Source organism: Euleptes europaea, chromosome 7, assembly GCF_029931775.1.
Source record: "Euleptes europaea isolate rEulEur1 chromosome 7, rEulEur1.hap1, whole genome shotgun sequence".
In the NCBI taxonomy this organism is placed as follows: domain Eukaryota; kingdom Metazoa; phylum Chordata; class Lepidosauria; order Squamata; family Sphaerodactylidae; genus Euleptes; species Euleptes europaea.
In genome coordinates, this window is record NC_079318.1 from 82,267,375 (window position 1) to 82,287,729 (window position 20,355).

The 20,355-nt window shown below is 45.6% G+C and overlaps 3 protein-coding genes across 3 annotated transcripts; 2 read left to right on the forward strand and 1 right to left on the reverse strand.

The window, feature by feature from the left end:
- Positions 1–953: 953 nt before the first annotated feature.
- On the reverse strand, positions 954–4,449 carry MRPL49 (mitochondrial ribosomal protein L49). The gene is made up of 4 exons (XM_056853439.1): positions 4,303–4,449; positions 2,721–2,886; positions 2,155–2,279; positions 954–1,119 (listed from the first exon to the last, which is right to left on the reverse strand). The coding sequence occupies exons 1-4, from the start codon at positions 4,447–4,449 to the stop codon at positions 973–975; spliced, it is 585 nt and encodes a 194-aa protein (XP_056709417.1). The 3' UTR covers positions 954–972.
- Positions 4,450–6,102: 1,653 nt separating this feature from the next.
- FAU (FAU ubiquitin like and ribosomal protein S30 fusion) lies at positions 6,103–11,261 on the forward strand. Its single transcript, XM_056852810.1, has 5 exons — positions 6,103–6,147; positions 8,504–8,586; positions 9,684–9,828; positions 10,240–10,295; positions 11,096–11,261. Exons 2-5 carry the CDS (start codon positions 8,512–8,514, stop codon positions 11,219–11,221), a joined length of 402 nt encoding a protein of 133 aa, XP_056708788.1. The 5' UTR covers positions 6,103–6,147; positions 8,504–8,511; the 3' UTR covers positions 11,222–11,261.
- A 4,067-nt stretch (positions 11,262–15,328) lies between these two features.
- Positions 15,329–17,223, forward strand: ZNHIT2 (zinc finger HIT-type containing 2). Its single transcript, XM_056852573.1, has 2 exons — positions 15,329–15,871; positions 16,504–17,223. Exons 1-2 carry the CDS (start codon positions 15,329–15,331, stop codon positions 17,221–17,223), a joined length of 1,263 nt encoding a protein of 420 aa, XP_056708551.1.
- The last annotated feature ends 3,132 nt before the right edge of the window (positions 17,224–20,355 follow it).

Below are 20,355 nucleotides of genomic sequence, written 5' to 3' on the forward strand. Positions count from 1 at the left end.
GTGCATAGGAGGCAAAATTGGGGGAAGGAGAGAGAGGAGGATCCCTTGATTTGCTAAAGTTTGAGAACTGCAGGCTCTGTTGTTTGCTGCAGCCAAAACAAAGCTCTTTGTTGACCATGTTTCAGGGTGCTGTAGATTCAGTTAAGTCACATCTAGCTTTTGCCAGCTTTGCTGGGAAGCTGGCGGGCTGCTTCTTTGGTTCTAAGGCGGCAGATTCTTAAGTGGTACAGAAAGTCGGCATATAAAAGCCAACTCTTCTTCATATCTAAACAACCTCAGATCTGCTGTCACCAGATATCACAGGTATAAAGCACAAGTAATTGCCACTACACAAGGGCCCCCAGCATGTCAGATTCAGTATTATCCGGGAAGAGAGGGAAAGTGTCTGCTTGGGAGACGACCACCAGGAAGGCCTTTTTTCCCCTCATGCACTACTCACGTACCCTGACCTGGATGGCCCAGGCTATCTCAGAAGCTAAGCAGGGTCAGCCCTGGTTAGTATCTGGATGGGAGAGCACCAAAGAAGTCCAGGGTTGCTGTGCAGAGGAAGGCACTGGCAAACCACCTCTCAGTCTTCTTGCTATGAAACCCCCAAAAAGGGGTCGCCATAAGTCAGCTGCGATTTGACGGCACTTTACACACACACACACTAACGTAGCTTTAGTAAAGACCTCTAGGGCAGGTATTTCTAGACTATGCCGCTCACTGCAAGAGTGTTAGATTGAGGTGCTACACAAAAAGTAAGGCTACTTCTAATCCTCCCTTCCAAATTGTGACCTTCAATTTTGGTTCTATGTATTTTTATTTATGTTATTTTTTTTATATTGTAAGCTGCCTGGAGCTCCATAAGGAAGAAAGGCAGCTAATAAATGTTTTGAATAAGTGAAATGTTGCCATGTTCCTGTTATGCCATTACCGTTAACAGATCTTCGTAGAAGATAAACAAGAGGCCCTTCCCCAAGTCGGTTTTATTTAGAAACCTTTGTCCATCAGCCACTGCTTCAGTTCCTCGTCAAAATAACCCTTGATGCGAATGAAACAGGCAACTTCATTGACTTGAGTGGCTGGCGTCCTTCCAGAGAGCTCAGTGAGGAATTCCTTCACTTCCTTCTCAAGGGCCTGTGGGAGAGAAGGAAAAGAGGAGGTTAGAAACCCAGTTCACATGCTTTCCATTTAAAGATTCCCATCTCTTCTGAGCTGCAAGTACCAGGCAGGAACGATGCAGCCGTTTAGTAGTTCAAACCCTTTGCGAACACATTTTGCCCTGTCTACCAACTACCTACGTGGACCTGCTAATTTTCAACAATTCCGGATTGATGGGATTTCCACCTCAATTTCCCTCACACTCTGTCCTACTCACTGTTATTCTTTGTCCTGCAGTTCATATACAAAACCCATTTCTGCAATGCTGGACCAGCATGATAAGGAAATGGTTTGGAAACCTCAACTGGTCTAAAATGCAGCCACCAGGCTACTGTCAGGGATAGGTTACAGGAATCATATCACCCTGGTGCTGAAAGATCTGCACTGGTTACCCATCTGTTTCTGGGAACAATTCAAAGTGCTGGTTCTTACCTTTAAGACCCTAAATGGCTTGGGGTCAGCATAACTGAAGGACTGTCTTCCTCTCGTACTATCCAGCCCACCAGTTAAGAACTACCTCTCAAGCCCTGCATTCTGGGCCCCACATTCAGAGCTGAGGCAGGGGGTGACTAGAGACGGGGCATTTTCTGTGGTGGCATGTCATCTTAGGAATGCCCTCACCCTTTGAGGTTAGCCTGGTGCCTACTTTACTTTCTTTTAGGTACCAAGCTAAAACACATATTTTTACCCAGGCTTTTAATTAGGGTTTTATCAGTGTTTTTATGCTGCTTATGTCCAATGGTTGTGTTTTAATATAATAGTTTTTAACTGTAAGTTGCCCTGAGCAAGTGGCACAGAAATATTCTAAATAAAGAAGGAGCCAAGCAGAGGGGGTCCCATATACCAAGACTAGCATCACCTGGCATAGTGATAATACCCAATAAAGGCATCTGTTGCAAGAACTGGGCGAGTCTTGACAGGAGAATCCACTGCCTAGTAGTTAAAAGGCTGGGGGACTAAATACTCACCATCCTCTGACATCACAACACCAAGAGCATGACAAACACCTACCCAAATATCACCTTCAATCTTCCTGATAAGTGTCATCTTTCTGCAGGCGTGGGTCAGTTCTTTGTAGACAGGAATGTTGTGCATGCGAGACCGCCGTACAAAATAAGGAAGGGCAGGAGGGGGATCTGGCAAGAAAGCAGAGGAAACTGAAACATGGACAAAGCATTTCTGGCTCTACGGATTCATTCAAATGTTATAATGGAAGCAACAGGACTTGCGCTGAAAGTGGCAACCGTGCTAAAACCAAGCCGCTCTGGATCTGATCAGTGCCTACAGAGAACACCCGCAGGCTCCATACACTTTAGTTCGGTAAAGAAAAGGCAAGATGCAAACATGCTTAAATAAATCACCAACGTAAGAGCAGGTAGCTCTGCACAGAACAGCTGGCTACTCAGCCCAATTTCCAACTAGCCACTCTACTAACATCTTCAAAGTGTGTAGCTCATTTCAGCAACATCTGATGTTGTATCAAGGATGAGGAAGAAAGGTGGTTTGGATGCAGCCTATACAAGTCCATGTCATGCTTAGATTCTCAAGGTTTCCAACCAGTTTCCCACCATATTTACCTTGTGGAGGCCTCCACCCACATGGGGTGGGGTATGTGTCATGTTTGGGGGGTTCAGGTACTCTGGTGGGAGGTATAAGCCTCTCCACAAATCTGTATTCCTCGGTAGATTCGACAATCCCTGGATAATTTAACTCTGCAGGGTTGGGCTCAGCTGACTCCTGGTTCTGAAACACAAAGAGATGGCAGTCAACACACAATGTCTCCACTGAAAGCTACTTTTTTCCTCCATCTGGCTATTGAGAATGTTTGTTTGGCATGTGCTTCTCACATGTTACTGACAATGACAGAACAGCTGCTATCCATGCAGATGTCCCCAGGTTCAGTCCTTGGCATCTCCAGTTAAAAGGGTCAAATAGTACCTAATGTTAAAGATTTCTACCTGAGACCTTGCATAGCTACCAACAGTCCGAGCAGACAATACTGATATTGACAGTCTGACAATATAAGGAAGCTTCATGTGATTATGTTAACACCTAAGGCTGCCATCACAAAAATCTGTCACTGCCAGGATGGGAGTGTCTCATTTAAGCTACTGAGGACAAGATTTATTTATTATTAATTCAATGTTTAGCCCTCCCTCCCCGGCCAAAACCAGATCCAAGAACCATTGAAACTGTGGCCGTAATCCTGTTCCAAAAAGCCCTACCAATCTCTTTCAGCACAATAGTATACACATTTTCAAGGAATCCACAGAAAAGGGCTGCAAATGATGTCTGGGTAAACAGTTTTGGGACTAGGAGCATTAGAAGCAGTTTTGGAGAAGCAGTCGGGCATGCTCTGAGCTTCAAGGATTTGGTGGCGGCCGTTCATTCTGCCTTGGGAATAACGCTGCCTGTGTTGATTGTTGTGCTCACTCAATATGTACATTCATAAACAGGCAGGTTCTCACAAGGACCCAAGATTTCCTTTTTAAAGGTACTAATCCAGATTCAAATTCCTGCCGGACCAGGAAGCTTACTGGGTGACTTTGGGGCAGCTAGACTTGCCTTCCAGGGCTGTTGTAAGCATAAAACTGAGGGAAGGGGGAAACCAAACCCATTCCACCCCAAATTCATTGGAGGAAGGGGAGGATACAAAGAGAAAACAATATACCAGTAAGATTTAAATAATTCATTTAAAACATTTGTATACATCTTGTAAATGAAGTTCATCTCGTCAGATCTCAGAAGCGAAGCAGGGTCAGCCCTGGTTAGTATTTGGATGGGAGGCCTGACCAAGGAAGTCCAGGGTTGCTGTGCAGAGGAAGGCACTGGCCAAACCACCTCTGTTAGTCTCTTGCCATGAAAACCCCCCAAAGGGGTCGCCATAAGTCGGCTGCGACTTGACGGCACTTTACACACACACACAGTTCCCAATAAGTCTAGTATTCAGGTAGTAGTCAATAACACCCTCTCCATATTTTTTTTTTATTTTGCTGGCAGAATTATTTTAAGAGGCAAGATGGGAGAGGAAAGGGGAAAGACGCTGAAACCTACTGAATTTCTGCCTGCTGTACAGCTTCCATGCAAAGGAATTTCTGGACCTTAAAAAGCCAATGTTTCCCCTTTCTTTCTGAGCATCTGTTAAAACAGCCACGCTACGCCCATTCCCATGTAAGCCTCCGCCTCCATGAACGCCACAGTGACCCCTACCCGATGGGGGACTCCCAGAGACAGCAGCCGTTGCCTACGTCCTCCCAGCAACTGTACCCTCCGCAGCCCAACTCTCGCTAATGCTAGGGCCGCCATCTTCCCCCGGTCCTTCACGCGGTGGCCGCTGGGAATGAAAGGGGGGTGAGAATGAAGAGGCACCATAGAGATAGGAAAAAAACGAGAATAATACATTGTGTACACTTCCGGTAAAAACAGGAAGCTACCTCTGGCCATGATAAAAGTAGAATTGCGTCGCTCTGGGCATTAACATTTCTATGGTGAAAAGCTATAAACTAACTGTTTCTATCTTATGTATCAGAGGGTAGCCATGTTGCAGTAGAACAGTTAGATTCGAGTCCGATAGCACCTTAGAAACCAACAAATGTTCAGGATATAAGGTTTCCAGAACGTGTCTGACGAAGGGAGCTTTAGTAGAAAAGAGCAAGAGTCCAGTAGCGCCTTAAAGACTAACAAAAATATTTTCTGGCAGGGGATGAGCTTTCGTGAGCCACAGCTCACTTCTTCAGATACAGCTAGAAGTGAATCCATCTGTCTTTAAGTAGAGGAGAGTGAATTCAGACAAGCATTAGTATGTAAAGGGAGCTTTGGCTCTCGACAGCTTATACCCTGAAAATCTTGTTGGTCTCTAAGGTGCTATTGGACTCCAATCTAACTTTTCTATCTGCATTTCTGTATGTCTAATATTTATTATTATTATTATTATTATTATTATTATTATTATTATTATTAATTTGAATGACAATATAATTCATTCAAAATACACTTTTAAAGTTTAATTTTTTAAATGCCAATCAGGAGTGAGTTTCTGAGGGTAGCCGTGCTGGTTTTACAGCAGAACAGAACAGAAGAGTCCAGCAGCACCTTAAAGACTAACAAAATTTCTGGCAGGGTATGAGCTTTCGTGAGTCACAGATCGAACTGTCACTTACGAAAGCCCATACGTTGCCAAAAATGTTGTCAGTCTTTAAGGTGCTACTGGATATTCCCATGGTCTAAGGCCACTTCATATTGGGATAATTTGGAAAAAATGGATTTTACAGTACTAATTAATGAGTTATAGAAACTAGTTTTAATAACTTTATATTCTCGTGTTAATAAGTATAATAAATACTGTTTAGACACTTCTTCGGAAGTCGGGTGAAGGGTCACTTTCTAGGTGGGTGGAGGGGGAAGGGGTATCTTTTAGAATTTTATAATTTAGTAATCATGAATGTAATAAGGTATATAGATACCCTTCTGTATTTTGTATTTTTTTTGTATTTTTATGTTAATTTCATTGTATTTGTTTTTGTGTTGTGTTATAAAAAATAATAAAAAATTATATATAAAAAAAGGTGCTACTGGACTCTTGCTCTTTTCTACTGCTACAGACAGACTAATACAGTAGGCCAGTTAGATTCGAGTCCAGCAGCGCCTCAGAGACCAGACTTTTAAACTTTGGAGAGTCAAAGCTCCCTTCGTCAGACAGAGGAAGAACGGCGACCTCCGAGTCTGTAATCCCAGAAGTGACCACCCCTTCTGTCTTTTTCTACCTCTATGGGAAAGTTGGACGCGCGGATTGATGACGACACCAAGCCGACAATTTGTGTTCACGAGGGAGCGGAGGGGAAGGAAGTGTTAGCGTAATCGCCCACGAGGGCGCAGTAATCCCGCAGTGCGCCTGCGCGAACGAGGCCCCGCCCTCCCCCTGCCTTTCCTGCTCTCATCTGCGTGCGCGGAGGGGAGGCGGGTTCCTTTTCTCTCCGGCCTCCATCTTGGGACGGCGCGCGGCTGGTGAGGCTCGAGGGGCTGAGAAGAGGGTGGGTGAAGGGATTGGGACGACCCACTCGCTTGGTGAGAAGGAAGGAGTTTTCTTAGGAAGGGTTTTCTAACACTCGGGGCGGTTCCTCGGTGGAACAGGCTTCCTCAGGAGGTGGTAAGCTAACCTTCAATTAAGGCCTGGAGAGAGAAACTGCGGGTGTATATGCGGATGGCCAAATTTACAGATTCTTTACATGGTAAAGATATGGCAGAGTTCAAAAAAACTTGGCTGAAGGCCATCGCGTTTTGGGATGAACGGGCAAAAAAAGAGTTTCACAAGTAGAGTTAATGATTTATAGATAAAGTGTAATGTTGTTTATATAATAACAGTATAAGGTGATTTTAAATACTGTCAATACTTCTCCGGAAGTCCATTGGTGGTGGGATACACGTTTAAGGTGGGTGGTGGGTATTTGGGCACTGTTTATTCTATAATATTATAATAGATGATGTAAAACTGTAGTATAAGTGCTCCTTTTGTATTTTTTTGGTTTTTTTATGTGACTTATAATTATGTTTTTCTTATAAAAACTAATAAAATTTTTATATATATATATATATATATATATATATATATATATATATATATATATATATATATATATATATATATATATATGGAGGTGGTAAGCTCTTCTTCCCTGGAGGTTTTTAAGCAGAGGTTAGATGGCCATCTGTCAGCAATGCTGATTCTGTGACCTTAGGCAGATCATGAGAGGGAGGGCATCTTGGCCATCTTCTGTTCATGGAGTTGGGGTCACTGGGGGTGTGGGGGGGGAGGCAGTTGTGGATTTCCTGGATTGTGCAGGGGGTTGGACTAGATGACCCTGGTGGTCCCTTCCAACTCTATGATTCTAAGGAGGTCGGTTGGCGGGTTCTATTCCCAAACTTTATGGGGGGGAGGGGCACGGACCGAGAATAAGAGCGCCCCTGAGTTTGCACAGAGAGGGCCTAATGGATGAGGACTCCTGGGTTCTCTTTTGGATGGGGAAGGAGGATGAAGATGGAGGAGCTGGTGAGCCAGGAGGTCCGGAAGGAAAGGCATCGGAGGTTAAAAGCTAGAACTCCTGGCTTCTGGTTATTTTGGGGGAGGGGTTGGGGCGATCTGAGCTGGGCCCAAATGGACAGGGGTCTCTACCAGTTTGTTTATTTGTTTAATTCATGGGAAGGGAAGGACGAGGGCTAGGACTCCCAAGGGCCTATGAATTGGGACCAGGGAACCGCCAAGTCAAGTTTGGCCTGTAAGGTGCTTTGGAACACAGGCAGGACAATGCTGCTGCAGTCGTCTTGCTTGGGGGCTTCCTAGAGGCACCTGGTTGGCCACTGCGTGAACAGACTGCTGGATTTGATGGGCCTTGGTCTGATCCAGCGTGGCTTTTCTTATGTTTTTAAGTGAAACCTTTGGGATGAAAGGAAGAGGTTAGTGATTCAGAACTACTGGACTATGTGTTCTCCCGGGGTTTTGAGGCTTGTAGGGTTTTAAAGGGAAATCCAGTAAGAGTTTAGAAATATGAGTTCTGTTTCCAGGTAGTGGGGAGGACTCCTGTGCTCTTTAGTGGGTCAGTGGGAAAGATGGGAAGACTGAGTTACTTGGAGGGCGGTATTCCTGGTTTGGATTCTGCAAAAGTAATGAAAGAAAGGATTTATTTTTTTTAAGAGAAAGGTTAAGAATCCTTGGTCCTCTTAAGGAGGAGGGTCTGGCAGTGGATCTCTTAGAGTGAAAAACCATCATTTCCCTCCCTCTACACTACCCTAATATGCAGAATGGATCAGGCTGGATGAGGATCGCCCTGGTCCTTTGATGGCAATGAGTAATTGGAGAAAAGTAATCTTTGCATTTGGCAAGAACAGTGTCCAGGACAGACCTTATGGGCTGCACTCTGTTCTGTAGGGGAGGGGCCGTGGCTCAGTGGTAAGAGCATCTGCTTGGCATGCAGAAGGTCCCAGGTTCAATCCCCGGCATCTCTAGTTAAAGGGACAAGGCAAGTAGGTGATGTGAAAGACCTCTACCTGAGACCCTGGAGAGTCACTGCCCGTCTGAGCAGACAATACTGACTTCGATGGACCAAGGGTCTGATTCAGTATAAGGCAGCTTCATGTGTCATTAGGGGTTAAGGATATACAGGTGGTGGCTTTGCCAGATCCTGAACCAAGATAATGGTTCTTCAAATGATATCATTGCCAGCTTGAAGTTAATTGGGTGGGAGAAAGATCTCTCTCAGTTCTGTTTTGGTTGTGGGGGGAGTGCCAAATGCCCATCTTCTTCCCATGCATCAAGAACAAAAACTACCTATCGCATCCTAATCTCGCTGTTCTTTCCTTGGCACAGCTGGAACCATGCAGCTCTTCATTCATGCTCAGAATCTGCACACCCTTGAGGTGTCCGGGCAAGAAAAAGTTGCTCACCTAAAGGTAAGGAATTGCTCACCTGCCCTGTCATTCTCCCATCTGTCTCCCCCCACCATATTCTTTGTGCTTGAAGACTTATATCCTGCTTTTTAATCAAACCGTCATGGCAGCTTACAGCAAATTAAAAAATAAACTGCTCCAGATGCAGTGGTGGTGGTGGAAAAACTAAGAGATGGTGAGGTTAATTATCTCTTGGATTGTTGCTATCCTTAACGAGGCCTATAGTGAGCCCAGGGGAAGCATCTTTTCCAGACTGATGCCATGATGCCACTGGGGAGCCAGAAGCGACCACGGTCATTTTTGTGTGTTCCGCTTTCCACTTGCCTTCTCAGTGAATAAGGTTTTGAAGGTTTACCTTTGGGGACCAGATTTAGAGTTGGGAAATACCCCGCAAATGGAATTTGTGTGAGGCTTTGAAATTCTGTTGTTGTTTTTTCCTTTTGTCACCCCGTTACTAGCAGCTTGAGTCGCTGGGGACCGTAAGTTGTGAATCCCTATTCAGTCATTAAGATTGTTAGGCGATCTTGGACCAGTTGCTGACTCTGCTAACCTCTTCTTGCCTAGAATATCCCTCGTGAGGGTTAAAAGGAGATCTATGCTTGGGGTACAAATGTAATAGCTGAAACAGAGCCTTTCATCTGAGGAAAAACATGCTTGGGAAGAGGCAGTTTGGAACAAAGAAGTGGGCTGTGGGAATGGCTATCCTTTTCCCAGCTTACTGGTTTTCTGCTGCAGCTTTTCTCCGTTCCTGATTCCCCTTTTGTTTCCTAGTGGGAGCTTTAGATGGGTTTTTGCCCTTGTACATGCATCTGAAACCCAGGTGGGAATGCAGCAGAAAACTAGTGGACAAACACATCTCTCAGCTTTTCTTTGCTGCAGATGCTCAGTGTTTATTTGTTTTCTTTCCTGGAAGTGGCTGTTGAGGATTTTGTAGGTAATGTATAGGTCTAGAGGGCTATAAGGCAAGACCTGCTTAAAACTTTGCTAATTATCTTAATGGCCTTGTGGCTTAATGCTGCTACCCTGCTTTTTGCTGCTGCATTAATGAGTAGGCTGGTGCACTTTCTTGACCTTTCATGTTGAACTTCTTTTTGTCTTAGGCTCACATCGAGACCTTGGAGGGCATCGCACCTGAGGATCAGGTAGTTCTCTTGGGCGGGACTCCCTTGGAAGATGATGCCATCATTGGCCAGTGCGGTATCAGTGACCTCACAACTGTGGAGATTGCTGCACGCATGCTGGGTGGTAAGTGTGAAGTCTCAGGGGGATAGGGGAAAATCTTTCCATTGTCCAAATTGGGTGGGGCAGATGAAGAAATTGCAGATCCCCTATGGCTCAGGTGGACAAAGGTTTTCTTAGAGGATCAGAGCTGCAGATTTCCCTGGAGAATCTGGACAGTGTCCCTGTAAAAGGGTATGGTGGGCTTGAAAACAAAGGCTTTCTTTCCTTCCTTCCCTCCCTCCCCTCCCCACGTTCATTGGCATTGCTGGCAATCTGTCTCCTGTGAACCAGTTCAGTGTTTAACATTTGGGCCCAAATGACATTTCAGTGAGGACCAAAGTCTTCTGCTGCCAAATAATTTTGAAGGGGAGTTGCATTCTTGAGCGCATAAATAGTGGCCTTCATTGCCTTGCCTTGCCTTTCTCCTCTTCCCAGGCAAAGTCCACGGCTCCCTGGCTCGTGCTGGCAAAGTGAGAGGCCAGACCCCTAAGGTAAGCGATCAGATACGACTGAAATGAGCATGGTGGATTGGAGAGACGTATTTCTCCACTTCCTTCAGTCTGCTTTTGACAGACTGCTGCAGGTGGCCGACTGCCAAGCCTGATGGATTTCAAGGAACTGCTGCTGGTGGGAAGAGGCCGCCTACTTCTGCTCAGTTTTCCCCTTCCCTCGGCAAATGGAGTGATTGTTGCCTTCTGAGCAGCCAGGCAGTGGTTTTGCCTCCTCCCTACCGAGTAGGGCAAACTCCAGGAGGGTCCTTCCCTTCTGGCCTGGCTTGTCCTTTTGCTGGACATTGTGGAAAAGCACCAAAACTGGCTTCCTTCCTTTCATCTGGCTGGAAGTTGGTTTTCACAACTGGGAGCTTAACCTAGAATAGTCCGTTTCAGTCACCTTTCTTGGCATGATAATAATAAGAGTGCATCCTAGAATAATCATTGTTCACCCTGGCTCTAGATTTCAGAGGGGGTGTGATGACTCTGTGCATAAAGAACACTCAGTCTACACAGTTGGCAGAGCTGAGCCCTCTTGCCAGTTAAGCCCTAGAGATGCCTCACCTGTTTCTGACCAAGCTTCTTTGCTCAGACTGCTGTAGGACAGGCAGAAATCCGGCAATTGTAGCTTTTCCAGTCATGGGAATATGTACTGGCAGGGAAGGAAGCACTGGCGGATGGGTGGGGCAAAATCGTGGTTACTTGAACTGGTAAAATAGTTCTGGGTCAAGGCTTCAGTGAAAACAAGCTGTGGAAGGCACAGATTGTGCTTGATACCCGTTTGGTTTTTCTTCCCTAAGGTTGCCAAGCAAGAGAAGAAGAAAAAGAAGACTGGCCGTGCTAAGAGGCGCATGCAGTACAACCGCCGCTTCGTCAACGTTGTGCCAGGCTTTGGCAAGAAGAAGGGTCCCAATGCCAACTCCTAAATAGTACCCAGTTACTTAATAAATCTGATATTTGCTTGGACCACTCACCTGGTGTGGTTTCTCTTTGGGATGGGTGGGCTGTTGGCTTCCTCTTTGTTTATTGGTCATTGGTCTTCTGCCATCGGAACTCAGTGCTGTAGATAATCACAGCTGAATAGGATAGAGACCTGAGGTCCATTAGTCATGAACAGGAGACTCCTTCTGGATCAGATCAATGGGCTGTCTAATCCAGCCTCCTCTTCAGAGACCAACCAGATGCCCCCAGAAAGCCTAGAAGCAGGCAATGAACAATAGTCCATCCCTTATAGCCTGTCCCAGCATCCAGTATTGAAGGGTATAATCTCTGAACGTGGAGGTTCCCCTTGCACATACATAATTTGTTTGGATTTCTATGCTGTCAAACTCCAATGGGCAGAATCCCATTTTCAAGTCATTTCTTTACTGAATTCATGAGCAGGGAAGCAAGCAAAAAGGTGTTCAGCAGTCTTCATAACTCCTTAGTTATCAACCTTCCTTTTCAAAGGCTAAATTCTGCATGTTTGGATGGGAGGGGTTTACAGTTAGATTGAAGTCTTTAATGGCAGCATGTCTAAATCTTTCCAAACGATGTTAACTGTGTTTATGAAAATGAGCTGTTAAATGAAGTATTTAGAACAGGGAAGTTCTGTTGCCTTCCATCTTGTTACTCCAGAGCACTGTACAACAACTTCAGCATCTGTGGTGCTTCACTGAGTAAGCACAATGCAGGGAACTTGCAAAGAAGGAAGGGAAAGGTCACAAGGGCAAATGGTTATGACCAAAACTGCAATCATACTTGTCTCCCTGTAACATTTTTCCCTGGCATCTGCAATTGGGGGAGGGGGGAGAGGAGGTGAAGCATTGCCTCTAATGTGAAAACCATTGGTCTGGTGTACAGGAGCTAACCATGAACTCACTGGGCGTCCCTAAGCCAGACAAGCATACCAGCCTACCTCATGAGGTAGAGACTTCAACAGGGTAATGCATGCAGAGTCCTTTGAGTGCTGAAAGGCTTAAGTATTTTCTCTAAGCAAAATGGAATTTGTTACCTATATAGCAATGAGCAAAACCACTCTTGTTTCTCCTCAGTGGTTCCGAGGCTTGTGAAACAGCCTGCCAGAGGTGGAGGGAAAGGCCTCCGTACTATAATTTCACAGAATGCAAAACAAATGTGCAGGAGGAACTTTTTAAAGGGGTACATGTTAATATAATTGCTAGATTTGAGTCCAGCACCTTAGAGACCAACAGGATTTTTTGGGTAGAAGTTTTCAAGAGTCAAAGTTCCCTTCAGTTATCTCTAAGGTGGTATCTAAGGTTCTACTGGACTCAAATCTAGTTCTACATCAACACCCTCTGAAACTATGTTAATATAATGGAACAGCTCAGGAGGTCGATTCTGTAAGGAGCAGCATTGTAGCGTTCTATTGTATTGCAGCATTGTAGTGTTCTATGTATTGCTTTCCTTTTTTTATTACAATGTCCCTTACCTTTGTAACCCCCATGCTTCACTATGGTATACCTGTATGTATATGTGGAATTCTGACGCAGCATGGCGGGCGCAACAACAAAATGGCGGCCGCAAGAGGCGGAACAAGCCACGAAAAGATTGCCATTGCTTAACTTCAGTAACACAGTGTAGATTCTTGTGCTAAGGTGGCTGCTGCTGCAGATGCAGCATTTTTAAAAAGTCTGCTGATCAAATCTCCAATAGTCAATCTGAAATCCTGTTGGGCAAAAGCCTCTCTGGCCTCGCCCACTTCCTAAAAACACTTGGCAGGGGCCAGAAAAGGTACTGGTGGGTGCCATGGCACCAATGGGCACTGTGGTATGTCAGGTCAGTTTTCTGTCACATTGTTTCCCAGTTCTTTAATCCTGATCCTACTGCATTATTTATTGGAGGTCTTCATGTTTTGTACTCTTGACTTGCGCCTCAGTGAAAAAGGTGGCCATAAATCAGTGGTTCCTAAACCTTTCGGGACACCGCCCCCTTGGTTTCACAAACTCAACCCCAGCACCCTCTACCCACCTCTAGCGCCCCCCTGCTGCCCCCTTGCCTCTTAGTGCCCCCGTAGGTAATCCCACCGCCCCCCCAGGGGGTGGTACTGCTCACTTTGGGAACCACTGCATAAATGAATGGGAATGAGCATGGGTGGGGGGGAAGCATTGTGGTGTGTTCTGTCTCAAAAGCTTCCCCCACAACAAAGACCATTTATGCATGGGAGGTTTTGCCTTGGGTTTGCCGCTCTCCAGATGCACATTTCCCCCATCCATATTCTCAAAATTCAAAAATAAGCCCCCGTCCAGAGTTTTGAGAATTCGGATAGGGAAAACGTGCATCAAGAGAGCGGCAAATCCACTGCTGCAAGACTGGTTTATGCAGCAAAATGGAAGCTTTCGGAGATACCGGACAAGACGGACTGGATAAACAAAATACTGGAACTAGCAGAAATGGCTAAACTTACAGCATTAGTAAATCTAAAGGAGAACACAGAATTTGTGGGAGAATGGGAGGCATGGACAATATATTGTGAAAATGAATTAAAGTTGGGAAGGCTTAAAGGTTATATTTTGATCTAATTCAAACGAGAGAAGTAGAAATACTATTAAGGATATTGATTATGTTATAGCAGACTTCAGGAGTTAGATTTTCAAACACAAAGACTCAAAGCCAGCTCTAAAAGAATTAGATTTATTATTTCAAATAGCTATTTGAGTCTCCAGTCTCTGCCCTTCAGAGGCTTTTCAAGATGGAGATGGAGCACTGAACATAAGTGTGTTTAGACTTATATAACCTTTGTTTAGCTCATTATACATTATCTAAAATACGTCATGTATACATTATACTAATGGTTGGTTTACAACTTTTCTGCTAACTTATTGGTTGATTAATATGTAATTCATTTGTTCATTGGCTTACTAATAGACATTTCATTGGTAAATCATAAGACAGAATTTGATTGGTCAGATCAACTTGTGTATATAGTCCATTGTTAATGCACCCGGTATTTTATCTGGTAACAATTAAACTTTTACTCCCTTGCCAGAATGGTGCCCTCCTTGTTCATTCTAGCCCTAGTCAACCTTGAGCTTAACAAACAACACTGTCTGGCTTCAACTATAATCTTGTTTTGGCTTCTTCTACTGTCTGTTTCTAACTTCTAAATATATTTCTCCAGAGGCCCTCTGATTTTGGAGTTCAGTAATGCTTTCTTATTTATTTATTTTTATTGTTAGAGGCCTGTTGGTTTTCTAAAAGCCTGCTACTTCAATTAAGATTAAAAGAATTGTAATTCGATTGATATAAGAACTATATTATAATGAATTCGAATTTAAATGCAAAGGGGACAATTAAGTTATCAAATAGATAGAGGAGGGGAGAGGGGAAGTCAATGAAATGCTAGTACTAATTAGTTATTTGGTTAAGAAAAATAATGTTTATATCATATAACAATGTTATTGAATGATGCAAATCATTGTGACATTAAAAAAACAATAAAAAAATTAAAAAAAAGAGAGCGGCACATCATGGTCACACAGCCCAGATAAGGATATTGATTAAGATTAAAAGAATTATAATTAGATTGATATAAGAACTATATTCTAATGAATTCGAATTTAAATGCAAAGGGGCCAATTAAGTTATCAAATAGATAGAGGAGGGGAGAGGGGAAGTCAACGAAATGCTAGTACTAATTAGTTATTTGGTTAAGAAAAATAATGTTTATATCATATAACAATATTATTGAATGATGCAAATCATTGTGATATTAAAAAAACAATAAAAAAGTAAAATAAAAAGAGAGCGGCAAATCCAAGGCAAAACCTCCCGTGCCTAAACGGCCAAAGTGGCCGATAAACGGCCCATGCTTGTACCGCGTGGCGCTTCGCGACTCCACTTCCCTCTTAGGCGCCGACTCCCTCCACTTAGCACGTGATTGGCCGCTCGGCTCGGCAACAGCCGGCATTGGCCGGATGAAAACGAAGGCGAGACGGCGATGACCGCGCGCGCGCTTTCCGAGACGGAACTAGCCGACCATTGACGGAAACCCCCGAAGTCTCTCGGAGTTCGTCGGCCGCCTGTTCGGGACCATGGAAGCCGCCGCCGGTTCGAGCCGCGGTGCCGACCCTTGCTGCGGGCTGTGCCTGGCCCAGAGGGCGCCTTACACCTGCCCGCGCTGCCACCTGCGCTTTTGCTCCGTGCCTTGCTACCGCGGACACGGCTCCTGCGCCCAGGACTTCCAGCGCCGCGAGTGGCAGCTCCGGCTCCGGGGACAGCGGGAGGACCCGGCCTCCCAACGCCGCTTGAGGGAGGCCCTCCTCCGGCTGCGGGAGCTACGCGAGCCCGGGGACGCGGGCCTCCAGCTAGGCCTCGACCCCGCTTTGGAGCAGGCGGCGCTCGAAGAGCTGTGGGGGCAGCTGAGCCCGCAGCAAAGGAAGCGTTTCCAGCGGTTGCTGAGCAGCGGGGAGATCTCGGCTCTCTTGCCCCCTTGGCAGCCGTGGTGGGCGGGGCGCGGCCGTGGGGCAAGGCTGGTTCAGGAGCTGGGGGAGGCCCCTGGGGGCCCCGAGACCCTCCACGCCCCTTTGCAACAGCCGGGATCCTCCCAGCGCCCTGAAGCCGTGCAGCCACCCTTGGTGAGACCACGCTTGGCAGGCCGTGCACAGTCCTGGTCACCACCCCTAAAATTGGATATTGCAGAGCTTGAGAAGGTGCAGAAAAGAGCAGCCAAAACGACCAGGGGGGGCTAGAGCAACTGCCCTGTGAGCAGCGGTTAAGACGCTTAGGGCTGTTCCGCTTGGAAAGAAGGGGGCGGAGGGGAGACATGATAGAGGTCTATATAATGTATGCATGGTATGGAGAGAGTGGATAGGGAGACCATTTCTAGTTTCTATTATTTCTCATAATACTAGAACCCAGGGTCATCTGCTGAAGCTGGAGGGTGAGAGATTCAAAACTGATAAAAGGAAGTATTTACACAGCGCGTAGTTAAATTGTGGAACTCCCTGCCCCAGGATGCGGTGGTGGCTGCCAACTTGGAAGGCTTTAAGAGGGGAGTGGCCATGTTCATGGAGGAGAAGGGGTATTCATGGCTACTAGTTAAAATGGATATATTCTCTCCGTGATCAGAGGAGCATGCCAAATATATTAGGTGCATTGGAACACAGGCAGGATGATGCTGCTGCAGTCATTGTCTTGTTGGTGGGCTTCCTAGAGGCACACTTGGTCTGATCCAGCATGGCTTTTCTTATGTTCTTAACACCCCCAGACTCCGGTGCCTTTGCAAGAGATCTCCACCAGCACCCAAAGCCCTGCACAGCCGGTGGATGCTTCGACTGCAGTGCCTACGGTGCCCGGTGCCATCCCCCCCTTGAGCAGCTTGACCCGGTCGCCCGTCTCGCCCCTGGTTCGCTTCCAGTTGCCCAACGTGCTGTACGCCTACGCCTATTCCCTGGCGCTGTACAACGGCGACATGGAGGAGGCCCAGCTGCTCCCTGAATTTTGTGAAACGGTCCTGGACACCTCGGGGGCTCTGGGGGCCAAGCAGGGCTTCAGGTCCACGGCAGAGGCCCTCCAAGCGGCTCTGCAAGCCGTCACCTCAGGGCGGTACCCCGAGTGCCTGCTGGGGAACGCCGGGGTGATGGCAGCGGTGGCCCAGATCTTAATGGGAGAATGCCAAGCCAAGCAAAAGGGGTATTCCTTGGCTGCCCTTGCCCACCTTTCCCGGCTGCTGAGCAAAGGGAAGAGGCGGGTGCCCGCCGAGGATCAACCCAGGCTGTACACTGCCAAGAAAAAGTGTGAATTTCTTTTGTCCTGGGTGAATGATAATGAAGAGGAGTTAGCCCTCCTGGCCTTGGAGGTGCAGAGAGAATACAAAGCCCATCTGGATGCGGTCAAGGAGGTGGGAGCTGTCACCCAGGAGCTGGAGAAGATGTGGGGGGCCAAAGTGCCTCCCCCAAAAAAGACCTTGATAGAAGAATTGGATTGAAGGGGCTAGACTGGAGGACTTGGAACTGGTATGCCAGCTGGCCTTGAGTGGAAAGCAGGTTCTCCCTGCTGGAGACCAGATTAGGGTTTGAGTCGGAAACAAACTAAATGCCCTGTGCATCAGAGTAAATTCTGGATTAGTCATAAACGCAGATGTCCACGTGCAGTGGGATTAGCTGTCTCCCAGGGAAGAGAACACCTTGAAGCAGAGTGTGTCTGGGGTTTTAAGAGGTTGTAATAAAATGTCAGCTTGCTTGCCGTGCCGTCTGTTTTCGTTCCAGATTCCTTTTAATCCAGTTCAGCCACTCTGATTGTGAGAGATTAGTAAATGTATCAAGAGGTGATTTAAGTGGTGTTCAAATGATGAACTTGAGAAGATGCCTTAAAACCAGCCAAATAGCATTTGTTTGGTTCTTATAGGTTATCCGGGCTGTGTGACCGTGGTCTTGGTATTTTCTTTCCTGACGTTTTGCCAGCAGCTGCGGCAGGCATCTTCAGAGGAGTAACACTGAAGGACAGTGTCCTTCAGTGTAACTCCTCTGAAGATGCCTGCCGCAGCTGCTGGCGAAACGTCAGGAAAGAAAATACGAAGACCACGATCACACAGCCCTGATAACCTACAAGAACCGATGAACTCTGACCGTGAAAGCCTTCGACAGAATTTGTGTTTCTGATTGTTTTAAAAAAAGCCCCTGCTTTGTGGAGCTTTCAGTCTAAAGTGGCACTGTCAAACGAAAACCTTAGAACTGCCCGTTTCCCAAAAGAAGGCAAAAGGTGCTCCTGGGAAGCTTACACGCTGGGCGTCAGAGTAAAAGCCAAATCCTGTTGTTGGTTGCCAGCATCCAGGATTTGTAGGTAGGCTGCTTCTGACCATGGGGGTTCTATTCATAGCTTTCATTTTTTTTATCATTTGTGTCCACCATAAACTGTATTTAATTCTTTGTGGTCACTCAGTGAAGTTGGTTGGTAGTAGGTTCTGGAGATAAAAGGAAGTACTTCTTCATTTAAAGAGTAATTAACTTGTGAGATTCACTGCCACAGGATGTGGTGAGGGCTAGTATTTGGCTAGTAAAAGGAGATTAGACATGTTTCTGAAGAACAGGGTCCATCATGACTAAATGGTACCACCGTGTTCACAGACAATAACCTGAATTCCATTTTGTGTGGGGAACAGTAGAGACAGGCTTTGACCTCCATTCTGTCTTTGTGGGCTTTCTGGGGAGGGGGTATCTGGTTGGCCATAGTATGAAATGCGATGCTGGACTAGAGGGACCACAAGAATATTGTATTATATCCATAACGGCCCACCTGTCCCCGTTTAACATGGCGGGTCTCAGTTCTCAGGTCCTGTCTCTGATGAATCACTGTCCCTGTTTTTTGCCTTTTGGAGGTATCTTGTTAAATTTTCGTTAGTTGCCTGCCCCGATGGTCCCTCCTTGTGCTGGTATTCAGAGGCCCATTGCCTCTGTACAGGGAGGTTCCTTTCATTCGCCGTGGCTAGTAGCTAATGATGGACCTCTCTGTTCACAGCTGACTTATGGCGAACCCGTAGGGTTTTCAAGGCAAGAGACGTTCTGAGGTGGTTTGCCATTGCCTGCCTCTGGGGGCTGACAAAGTTATGAGAGAACTGTGACTAGCCCAAGGTCACCCAGCAGGCTTCATGTGGAGGAGTGGGGAATCAAACACGGTTCTCCAGATTGGAGTCTACCTCTCCGGCTTTGTGAGTCTGTCTAATCTCTAAAATCCATCTATGCTTGTGGCTGTCACTATGTCCACCTTTGGGCTTCTCTGTGGCATCCGACTGGCCCCTGTTGTAAACAGGACTCTATCCTAGGTTTGGTCTGATCTAGCATTTCTGCTCTTATGTTGTTAGATATATTTTGTTGGTTGCGTGGGATAACTCGATTTTTCTAGTTTGCTATTAACTAGAAGATCAGGGTCTTCTTTCTTTAGTATATTTTTATCCCTCCCTTCCTGACTAAAGCCGGGCTCAGGGTGGCTAACAACATAGAATTACTATTAAAATAATAAATATCATATACATAATTGAAACATTAAATTGTTATTACCTTTAAAATCAGCAGAGAGCACACTATTGCAGAGCAGATGGATAAAGAAACCAGAGTAAATTCTTTAGCAAGGTGTAATAATGAGCATGAGCAGTGATTCTTGTTGTGTGAAGAGGGGTGTTCTAAGTCTGTCCCTTATTTTTATCTGTGAAATGTTGGCGAGCTGCACATTTTCTTGCTTCACTGTCTCCCCCCCACAAAAAAAAATGTTATTGGAAGGTTTGCAAAAAATAGATCCCCACATCCAGTATAAGTTTAATAAATTCTTTATTCAAATAAATTACTCTTCCCTTCTTCGCCTTCAAAAAAATTCCCAAGCCTATTATTCCTAACCCAATCTGGCCCTCTTCAGTAAATAAGCAAACCCAATTTCATCCTCCAACCAGATCATATTTGAGTTAGTTTCAGCTCCGCCAAAAGACTGTTCTGCCATGAGTCCAAATATTATGTTGAGATTCTTCCCCCACCGGTCCTTCGGTATATTCTTTGGGCGCAGTGAGTTCTTACATGTGTAAGTAAGCCTCCACAAGGGGATTAAAATAAAATGGCATACATTTTCTGCAAATAAATTTTCTGGAAAACCTGGCAAATCAGTTTGAAAACAATATGTTTAAAAAATCCTTTTTTTCCTAATCAGGAAGGATTCAGAAGTTGCACAAGTGTCTTACTTGCCTTCTGAGAATAGCTAAGAAATGCAGTATGTTAAAAGCTCATTTAGTATAGGTGAAACTCATTTAGTATAGTTGCATTATCAAAATTGATACTCATTGGAAGCCAAAGTCCCCCATCATGAAGTCTAAACCAGCGCTCAACATCCAGATTTTTTAGTGATTTTCTTTTCGAGAACTTCCTTGACATACGTATTTGAAAAGCTGTTGGATGGTTTTACTTTCCTAACTTAGAGTCACAAGACTTTATGTGTCCTAGAAGAAGAAGAAGAAGAAGAGTTGGTTTTTATAACCCAATTTTCTCTATTTTTTAGGAGTCTCATAGCTTACAATCACTTTCCCTTCCTCTCCCCACAACAGACACCTTGTGAGATAGGTGGGGCTGAGAGAGTTCTA